At 41.7% G+C, this 11,218-nt stretch overlaps 1 protein-coding gene across 3 annotated transcripts in view; it reads left to right on the forward strand.

Annotated features, from left to right (window-relative positions):
* LOC137617309 (uncharacterized) overlaps positions 1-11,218 on the forward strand; it is a 95,922-nt gene extending 84,704 nt beyond the window's left edge. For all 3 annotated transcript variants that reach the window (XM_068347320.1, XM_068347318.1, XM_068347319.1), the window contains 2 exons: positions 6,542-6,705; positions 10,574-11,218. In XM_068347320.1, the coding sequence (XP_068203421.1) occupies positions 6,542-6,705; positions 10,574-11,032 (623 nt within the window). In that variant the 3' untranslated portion in view covers positions 11,033-11,218. The remainder of the gene's footprint in view (positions 1-6,541; positions 6,706-10,573) is intronic.

The raw sequence follows: 11,218 nt of genomic DNA on the forward strand, positions 1-11,218 counted from the left end.
GCCAAGAAGCAACTTGGGAAGACATCCTTCATGTTTCCCCCGACCAAGCTTGCTTCCAAATCTAGCGTCTGGTATGCCACGGGAGAAGTTCTCGGCTTGGGAGTTCCTGCCTCTGCCCAGGGCGACTTCTCAAGTCTGGTAGACTCTCCCCGCAGACTGGCTATGAGACGCTCCAAGATTTGCTGGACCTCTTCGGATATGGATCATCTTTTGAAGGGAGTTTTCCGTGCGTTCAAGATCTTTAACTTCCTGGACTGGTGTTTGGGAGCGTTGAGCAGGAAGACCTCCCCTTCGGATAAGGACTCTGCCATGCTCATCATGTCCTGCATGGACAAAGCCGTACGGGATGGGTCTGGTGAGCTTGCGGCTTCTTTCGTGTTTGGAGTTATCAAGAAGCGGGATCACCTTTGCTCCTTCTTGTCGGCGGGAGTCACCCCATGTCAGAAGTCAGAACTGATGTTTGCTCCGCTATCGAAGTGTCTCTTTCCTGAAGAGCTGATCAAGGGGATTGCCGCCTCGTTGATCCAGAAAGACACTCATGACCTGGTGGCGTCATCCGCACGTAAAGTCACAGCTTTACCTTCCGTGCCTAGACCTAGGATGGACACACCAGCGTCTAGGTTCATTCCGCCCTTTCGTGGCAGAACCTCCAGCAGAGGAGGTACTCGTGCCGTTAGTCAACGTGGCAACAAGAAGAAGGGTTCCAAGTCCTCAAAAGGTAGAGTCTGACTGCCACCTTCTTCAGACAGCAGTGGGAGCCAGGCTCAAGAACTACTGGCAGGCCTGGGAGAACAGGGGTGCAGACGCACAGTCTGTGAAGTTACTCAGAGAGGGGTACAGGATTCCATTCTTGCGCAAGCCCCCTCTAGCAACAACTCCCATCGACCTCTCTCCCAGGTACAGAGAGGAGGACAAGAGGCTAGCTTTACAGCAAGAGGTGTCTCTCTTGCTACAAAAGGGAGCGGTAGTCATAGTCCGGGACCATCAATCCCCGGGCTTCTACAACCGTCTCTTCCTAGTGGCGAAGAAGACAGGAGGGTGGAGACCGGTGCTAGACGTCAGTGCTCTGAATGTCTTTGTCACCAAGCAGACGTTCACCATGGAGACGACGAAGTCGGTTCTAGCGTCGGTCAGGAAGGAAGACTGGATGGTCTCGTTAGACCTAAAGGACGCGTACTTTCACGTCCCCATCCACCCAGATTCCCAACCTTTTCTAAGGTTCGTTTTTGGGAAGGTGGTATACCAGTTCCAAGCCCTGTGCTTTGGCCTAAGCACGGCACCTCTAGTGTTTACCAAACTGATGAGGAATATTGCCAAATTCCTGCATTTAGCAGACATCAGAGCCTCCCTCTATTTGGACGACTGGCTTTTAAGAGCTGCGTCAAGTCGTCGCTGTCTGGAGAATCTCAAATGGACTCTGGATCTGACCAAGGAATTGGGTCTCCTGGTCAATATGGAAAAGTCCCAACTCGTCCCATCCCAAACTATAGTATATCTAGGTATGGAGATTCAGAGTCAAGCTTTTCGGGCTTTTCCGTCGGCCCCCAGAATCAGTCAAGCCCTAGAATGCATCCAGAGCATGCTGAAGAGGAACCGATGTTCAGTCAGACAGTGGATGAGTCTGATAGGGACGCTTTCATCGCTGGACCAGTTCATCGCGTTAGGGAGACTCCACCTCCGACCCCTTCAGTATCACCTAGCTGCTCACTGGAGAAAGGACATGACGCTAGAAGCGGTCTCAGTTCCTATCTCCGAGAAGATGAAGTCTGCACTGACTTGGTGGAAGAACAACATTCTGCTCAGGGAAGGTCTACCACTGGCTGTTCAGACCCCCGACCACCTTCTCTTCTCGGACGCATCGGACACGGGCTGGGGTGCGACACTGGACGGTCGGGAATGCTCGGGCACGTGGAATTCGGATCAAAGAGCACTGCACATCAACTGCAAGGAGCTACTGGCAGTTCATCTGGCCTTGAGAAGCTTCAAGTCCCTCCTTCTAGGCAAGGTGGTGGAAGTGAACTCCGACAACACCACAGCCTTGGCGTACATCTCCAAGCAAGGAGGGACTCATTCGATGACGTTGTTCGAGATCGCAAGGGACCTCCTCACATGGTCAAGAGATCGAAGAATATCTCTAGTAACGAGGTTCATTCAAGGCGACATGAATGTCATGGCAGACCGCCTCAGCCGGAAGGGTCAGATCATCCCTACAGAATGGACCCTTCACAAGAATGTTTGCAACAGACTATGGGCCTTGTGGGGTCAGCCCACCATAGATCTGTTCGCTACCTCGATGACCAAGAGGCTCCCAATTTATTGCTCACCGATTCCGGACCCAGCAGCAGTTCACATAGATGCCTTTCTTCTGGATTGGTCCCATCTAGACCTTTATGCGTTCCCCCCGTTCAAGATTGTCAACAAGGTACTGCAGAAGTTCGCCTCTCACGAAGGGACAAGGTTGACGTTGGTTGCTCCCCTCTGGCCCGCGAGAGAATGGTTCACCGAGGTACTGCAATGGCTAGTAGACGTTCCCAGGACTCTTCCTCTAAGAGTGGACCTTCTGCGTCAGCCGCATGTAAAGAAGGTACACCCAAGCCTCCACGCTCTTCGTCTGACTGCCTTCAGACTATCGAAAGACTCTCAAGAGCTAGAGGCTTTTCGAAGGAGGCAGCCAGAGCGATTGCCAGAGCAAGGAGGACATCCACTCTCAAGGTCTACCAGTCAAAATGGGAAGTCTTCCGAAGCTGGTGCAAGGCGAATTCAGTATCCTCAACCAGTACCTCTGTAACTCAGATAGCTGACTTCCTTTTACACCTAAGGAAGGTAAGATCCCTTTCAGCTCCTACGATCAAAGGTTACAGAAGCATGTTGGCAGCAGTCTTCCGCCACAGAGGCTTAGATCTTTCCAACAACAAAGATCTACAGGACCTCCTTAAGTCTTTTGAGACCTCAAAGGAACGTCGGTTGGCCACACCAGGTTGGAACTTAGACGTGGTTTTAAGGTTCCTGATGTCAGCAAGGTTCGAACCGCTTCAATCAGCCTCTTTTAAAGATCTCACTTTGAAGACTCTTTTCCTCGTCTGCTTAGCAACAGCTAAAAGAGTCAGTGAGATACACGCCTTCTTGCAGGAACATAGGATTTACATCTGAAACGGCTACATGTTCCTTACAGCTTGGTTTTTTAGCTAAAAACGAACTCCCTTCTCGTCCTTGGCCCAAATCGTTCGAGATTCCAAGTCTGTCCAGTTTGGTTGGAAACGAACAAGAGAGAGTACTTTGCCCAGTAAGAGCTCTTAAGTACTATTTAAGACGTACGAAGCCATTACGAGGACAATCAGAAGCTTTATGGTGCTCTATTAAGAAACCTGATTTACCGATGTCGAAGAACGCAGTTTCTTGTTACATCAGACTTTTGATTAGAGAAGCTCATTCTCATCTGAATGAGGAAGACCATGCTTTGCTGAAGGTAAGGACACATGAAGTTAGAGCTGTCGCAACTTCAGTGGCCTTCAAACAAAACAGATCTCTGCAGAGTGTAATGGATGCAACCTATTGGAGAAGCAAGTCAGTGTTCGCATCATTTTACCTTAAAGATGTCCAGTCTCTTTACGAGAACTGCTACACCCTGGGACCATTCGTAGCAGCGAGTGCAGTAGTAGGTGAGGGCTCAACCACTACATTCCCATAATCCCATAACCTTTTTTTAATCTTTCTCTTGAAATGTTTTTATTGTTGTTTTTGGGTTGTACGGAAGGCTAAGAAGCCTTTCGCATCCTGGTTGATTTGGCGGGTGGTCAAATTCTTTTCTTGAGAAGTGCCTAGATTAGAGGTTGTGATGAGGTCCTTTAGTATGGGTTGCAGCCCTTCATACTTCAGCACCTAGGAGTCGCTCAGCATCCTAAGAGGATCGCGAGGCTCAGTAAGGAAGACGTACTTAAAAAGGCAGAGTAATTGTTCAAGTCGACTTCCTTACCAGGTACTTATTAATTTTATGTTTGTTATTTTGAATAACTGCTAAAATGAAATACGGAATACTTAGCTTCTAATGTTAACATGTATGCTGGTCTCCACCCACCCCCCTGGGTGTGAATCAGCTACATGATCAACGGGTAAGATTAATATTGAAAAATGTTATTTTCCTTAGTAAAATAAATTTTTGAATATACTTACCCGTTGATCATGAATAATATTGAAAAATGTTATTTTCCTTAGTAAAATAAATTTTTGAATATACTTACCCGTTGATCATGAATTAAAGGACCCGCCCTTCCTCCCCATAGAGACCCAGTGGACCGAGGAGAAAATTGGTTCTTTGTTGACAAGAAGTACTTGAGTACCTACTAGACAGATGGCGCTGTTGATGTACACCCCCACCTGTATAGCGATCGCTGGCGTATTCCGCCCATAGGTTTTTTCTGTCGGGCAGCAGAGCTGCAGCTATATGATCAACGGGTAAGTATATTCAAAAATTTATTTTACTAAGGAAAATAACATTTTGTGTTGTCAATGGTACCAGTCGATTGGGTTTGTGCATGTATTGTACCACTATATAAGGGTAAGGGAGATATGCATGAGTGTTGTAATTCAAGAGGTATTAGTTTGTTGAGTGTGGTGGGAAAAGTGTATGGTAGAGAACTGATTAATAGGATTAAAGATAAAACAGAGAATGCAATCTTAGAAGTACAGGGTGGTTTTAGAAGAGTTAGGGGTTGTATAAATCAGATTTTTACAGTTAGGCAGATATGCGAGAAATATTTAACAAAAGGTAAGGAGATGTATGTTGCGTTTATGGATCTGGAGAAAGCGTGTGATAGAGTTGATAGGGAAGCAATGTGGAATGTGATGAGGTTATATGGAGTTGGTGGAAGGTTGTTGCAAGCAGTGAAAAGTTTCTACAAAGGTAGTAAAGCATGTGTTAGGATAGGAAATGAAGTGAGCGATTGATTTACGGTGAGAGTGGGGCTGAGACAGGGATGTGTAATGTCGCCGTGGTTGTTTAACTTGTATGTTGATGGAGTGGTGAGAGAGGTGAATGCTCGAGTGCTGGGACGAGGATTAAAACTGGTAGACGAGAATGACCATGAATGGGAGGTAAATCAGTTGTTGTTTGCGGATGATACTGTACTGGTAGCAGACACAGAAGAGAAGCTTGGCCGATTAGTGACAGAATTTGGAAGGGTGTGTGAGAGAAGGAAGTTGAGAGTTAATGTGGGTAAGAGTAAGGTTATGAGATGTACGAGAAGGGAAGGTGGTGCGAGGTTGAATGTCATGTTGAATGGAGAGTTACTTGAGGAGGTGGATCAGTTTAAGTACTTGGGGTCTGTTGTTGCAGCAAATGGTGGAGTGGAAGCAGATGTACGTCAGAGAGTGAATGAAAGATGCAAAGTGTTGGGGGCAGTTAAGGGAGTAGTAAAAAATAGAGTGTTGGGCATGAATGTACAGAGAGTTCTGTATGAGAAAGTAATTGTACCAACTGTGATGTATAGATCGGAGTTGTGGGGAATGAAAGTGATGGAGAGACAGAAATTGAAAGTGTTTGAGATGAAATGTCTAAGGAGTATGGCTGATGTATCTCGAGTAGATAGGGTTAGGAACGAAGTAGTGAGGGTGAGAACGGGTGTAAGAAATGAGTTAGCAGCTAGATTGGATATGAATGTGTTGAGGTGGTTTGGCCATGTTGAGAGAATGGAAAATGGCTGTCTGCTAAAGAAGGTGATGAAAGCAAGAGTTGATGGTAGAAGTACAAGAGGAAGGCCAAGGTTTGGGTGGATGGATGGAGTGAAGGAAGCTCTGGGTGATTGGAGGATAGATGTGAGAGAGGCAAGAGAGCGTGCTAGAAATAGGAATGAAAGGCGAGTGATTGTGACGCAGTTCCGGTAGGCCCTGCTGCTTCCTCCGGTGTCTTGGATGACCGCGGAGGTAGCAGCAGTAGGGGATTCAGCGTTATGAAGCTTCATCTGTGGTGGATAACGGGGGAGGGTGGTCTGTGGCACCCTAGCAGTACCAGCTGAACTGGATTGAGTCCCTTGTCAGGCTGGGAGAAACGTAGAGAGGAGAGGTCCCCTTTTTTGTTTCATTTGTTTGATGTCAGCTACCCCCCAAAATGGGGAAGTGCCTTGGTATATGTATGTATGTATGTATATAAGGTGTCTACCTCCAGTCCTTGTCTTTTGCCGTTTAGTCTTCGCAAACTATAATGATAGTTTTTACCTTTTGATGAGTTCAGTGGACGTACTGACAAGTAATCTCTCTTCTGTCTTTAAAACAAAGACTGTGTATTCAGAGACATATGAGACCATGACGATAGGCATAACATATTTAAGAAATTAGTATGACAATTTTTGTTTTGATTAAATTTATCAGTTAGGTCATTTGGATTAAAATATACAGAACTTTTTCTGAAATGTTTGTTCCATTCAAACCATAATAGGTAGTTCTCCAAACCAACTTACAAGGTAGCCAAACCAGAAATATAATACAGTATACTGTGAAAATAAATTGTCTCATGTTTTTGTTGCTTAATTTTTTCTTTTTTTTCCAGGGTATGAGTACAAATTTCCATTTCTGTCAGACTCCTGTGGAATTCATGTAGAAAATAGCCAAGTGAAGCCCTTGTACAAGCACATCATAAATGCACACTATCCAACAATGGGATTTATTGGGCTACCTTCAAGAGTAGTTGTGTTTCCTTTAGTGTATTATCAGGTAAGTAATATGTTTCTTTATAAATTCCTTCCTATAACTCTTGTCATTTATGTATTCTGTATTATGTACTGAAAAATGTTGCACTTGTTTATGTGCTTTGCATATTTTCTTCTAAAATATATTTTCTTCCTTTTTCCATGTTCAGGAAATATATTCTGTTTCTTGAACTTGATATTTATTTATAAAAAACCATTAATCAGCTGTTATAGTATATGGCCCTTTCTAAGTAGGGATACCTTAAATAGGTGAAAGGATTTGGGTTTTGCTATGATCAGCAAAGCTGTGCTAGTCAGATCCACCCATACTAGGTTGGTTTGTTGTGAGCAATCAGACTAAAGTCTCCCATCGTCACCAATCTGCAGTGGCCACTGTTGTGATGAAAATGGCCAAACCCTAGACATGGCTAAGGACACGTCTGAGGCCTTTGTCCTGCAGTGGACTATAAACGGCTACATTTGTTGTTGTTGTTGTATATAACGGCAGAGAACGGTATGAAAGACAATTCAGATGATACTTGAACTAAAACCATGCCCCTTTAACCTTTAGTATTAACACTTCAAAAGTTCAAACTTGCAGCAAATGTTTTTGTGTTGAATAGGCTGACATAAGTCTTTTTTTATAGTTTATAGTGTTGTAATGTTGTCACTCTTCTTAAAATATTTCATTTCAATTGTGTATTGCTTCTCTTGTAGGTTATTTATTCTCTTCTTAAAGTATTTCATTTTAATTGATTATTGCTTCTCTTGTAGTTTATTTATTTCCTTTATTTCCTTTTCTTCCTTTCGTCACTGGGGTATTTTTCCCTGTTGGAGCCCTTAGGCTTATAGCATCCTGCTTTTCCAACTAGAATTGAGCTTGGCTAGTAATAATGATAATGAGGATTAGTTCATATAGGTATATAGAAACTTTGTTCAGCTTTCTAATCCTATTTTCAGTTTATTTCTATCTGTATTGCTTTGTTAGTTACGCTACGAAACGTCAACAATGTGAGATCATTGCTCACCATAATATTACCTTTCCTAACCTAATTTACTCTAAGGTGCCGTACCATTTATTGGCCCGGAGCGTCCTCATAACCTTTCATAAGGGGATGCTTCCTAATGTGAGCTAACCCAAATTATGTACCACATTCTACTTTACCTTGACCATGTGTAAAGAGATGCACAGTACAGTAGTCCCTCATTCTTGTAGTTTAATTCATTCTGGGAGTGAGCTTACAAACTAAAATACTCATAAACTAAAACAATTCCCATTTACTGAATGTATTCCACACATCCATAGATACTCATATACAGTAATCTAATTTTTAAAGGTTTTTAATGCTAATTATTGAGCTATTCATAATCCTCAACATGAGGAATTAATATAGATTAATAATTCATAATAAGAAAAATAGAGTTATTGACAAATAATCTCTCACTTTACCTTTGAAGAGTGTCATAACTGGCATGTTGGAGACGAGAGAGGAGAGGGAGAAGAGGGTTACTGCTTGGAGGGAGAATTTTCTTCCATGAGAACTTCTGGCATAAGATCATGAGTTCTCTTTCTTCAACGACGTTCATTATCCTCAATTAAATCACTTAATTTACATTTTCTGGAAGCTTGGTCATAATTTTTTTACACTCTTGCGTTCAATTTTCACTAGGAATCTATCTAGAGACAAATGCTTTTTCCTTTTCTTTGAAATGGCATGAAAATGCGATATCGCATTGTTTGTTAATAGATTTGCTGCTCGCCCTGCTGGAGCTTTATCTTCGGTGATGTGTTTTTAAAAAATTTTGTAGGGTTTCCCACATTTTCAACATCTCCCTTATTTCACTTAAAGCAAAAAGTTTATCACTCTGTCCCTCATCAGTCTCAGATGAAATGCCCTCCACAACCTCTTGTTGCTGCTCCTTGTGCAACTTGAAACGCTCAACGGTTGTCAGCTGCTAGTTATGTTCTTCAAGAAGATTGCTCATGTCGTCCTTGTTCCAAACCAGTAGTCTTTCCCAAGGACACAGTTTCATTATCAACTGCCTCCTGGATGGTTTTTAATCCCTTACAATTGTGTGCAGCAATGCATTCAGGCTACAGTTTCCTCCACACAGAATTGAGGGTTCTGTTGATGACCCCTTCCCAGGCTTTGTCAGTAATTTTGAGTGTGATTTGCCACAAACAAATATTAGGAACTGCTTGGAATCTTGAGAATTAAACAACTGGGTACGTGAAGAAGTAAAAAGACAGTGTAATAGCCATGGTCAATTAGCTTTAGATGATGGAGTATGTTATTCTTTGGTGATTGCTATTTGCAAGAATTGCAAAGTGAGCCAATCATAGATGATCAAACTCATCTACTATAGATTAGTGACAATGATGTGTAGCTAGAATGAAGATTACTAAAGTTTGGTGGTCATTTGAATACTAATCAGTGTTAGATTGGAAGCCTGGGAGATTAGTGAAATAAACTGACATTAGCTTGTTATTATTATTATTATTATTATTATTATTATTATTATTATTATTATTATTATTATTACTTACTAAGCTACAACCCTAGTTGGAAAACCGTAATGCTATAAGCCCAGGGGCTCCAACAAGGAAAATAGCCTAGTGAAGAAAGCAATCAAGAAAAAATAATATATTTTAAGAACAGTAACATCAAAATGAATATTTATATAAACTATAACAACTTTCACAAAACAAGAGGAAGAAAAATCAGATAGAATAGTGTGCCCAAGTGTACCCTCAAGCAAGAGAACTCTGACCCAAGACAGTAGAAGTCCTTGGTACAGAGGCTATGATACTACCCAAGACTAGAGAATAATGGTTTGGTTTTGGACTTTCTTTCTCCTAGAAGAGCTGCTAAAGAGTCTTTTCTACCTTTACCAAAAGGAAAGTAGTGAGTGAACAATTAAAATGCAGTAGTTAAGCCCCTTGACTGAAGAAGACTTTTTCCGTTATCTTAGTGTTGTCAGATGTATGAGGAAAGTGAAGAAGATTTTTTCCGTTATCTTAGTGTTGTCAGATGTATGAGGAAAGTGAAGAAGATTTTTTCCGTTATCTTAGTGTTGTCAGATGTATGAGGAAAGTGGAGAAGCTGTAAAGATTAGGCCTAACTGTTCAGTGTATGTGTAGGCAAATGAAAAATGAGCCATAACCAGAGAAGGATCAAATGTAGTATTATCTGGCCAGTCAGAGGACCAAATTACTCTGCAGTGGTAGTATCTTGTGTGGCTGGTACCTTGGCCAACATACGACCTAGTTCCTGTGAATAAAGGTTTTGGTATTTCATTTAAAACATCTAAAGAATTTCAAATGTGTTAAGAATGAGTGCTTTCTTCCTTCTATGCTAGTTATCTGCAAGTTTTTGCTCGGCCCTTTAAATAAAGAAGAAATCATTGTTTCATCACGATTGAGATGAGATCAGATTTACAGAACACTCGCTTGCCAACTAAGCCCCTAGTTTTTGTTAATGAGAAATTCCAGATTTGTAATTGAGAAAAATAAGGCATATAGAATAAGGGTTTTTATCTATAAACCCAAATTAATGTTAGAATATAGCATTTTCTGTGAAACGGCTTGAAAAAAAATTGGCTTAGCAGTTGCGTACTATTAAGGAATATCTGAAATGTCTATACAAGCAGTTATATCATAAGGTACATTGATTTTGACTTTTATCTATCATTAAGATGTCATTTAATTACAACCTGTATTTGCCTGGATACAATTGACATCTAAATTTTCAAGGTTTATACTTTATCTTGATGCTATTTAAATACAAAGCAGCTTTGTTTATATAGAAAAGTTGATGATTTTACAAAGCATAAAAGGGATTACTGGGTGATAGTCAGCGAATGTCATTAACCGATTTTTCTATCCATAATAGGTTTGCTACTTTTTAGCAACACTCACTGGCGAGACCATACTGCCACCGTTGGCAGAGATGATGTCAGTGGTAGAGGAGGGTTTAATGGACCTCCGGTTGAAGGGTAGGAACGCAAAAGAATATCACCGCCTCCATACCGAACAGTGGGATTACATGGAAGACCTGGCATTCCGATCAGGACTAGATCCACCGCCTGCTTTCAGGAAAAAGATGTGGGGTATCGTCATTATCAGGCTTTTCTTGTCCTTTCCGCTCTTCAAGACGTATTCTTACAAACTCGCGGACGACGGAACAATCGTCGAGTCGAGAAATGGTGAAATACTAAGTTCCCGCTGGGATTTGACACATTTGGCCTTCAAACAGCTACTTCGTCTCATGTGGAGGGATTTCTTTAATGTTTTTTGGTTGATAAGCTCTGTAACTTGGCAAGCAACTACAAAATTTTTCAAGAAAAATTAATATTTTCTTCCTCAAAATCATAAGATAAGGTTCACAAATATACTTTTTATTGCTATAGTTTTTTAAGTTCATGAAAATAAATACTCTGGTTTTATTAGTTAATAAAGATGACTTCAGAGGTACTGTTGTAATTGTTTGTAGAGTTAATTTTGGAACTCTGCAGTAAATAAAGTATTTCAATGCTCA

Source organism: Palaemon carinicauda, chromosome 23 (assembly GCF_036898095.1).
Source record: "Palaemon carinicauda isolate YSFRI2023 chromosome 23, ASM3689809v2, whole genome shotgun sequence".
Taxonomy (NCBI): domain Eukaryota; kingdom Metazoa; phylum Arthropoda; class Malacostraca; order Decapoda; family Palaemonidae; genus Palaemon; species Palaemon carinicauda.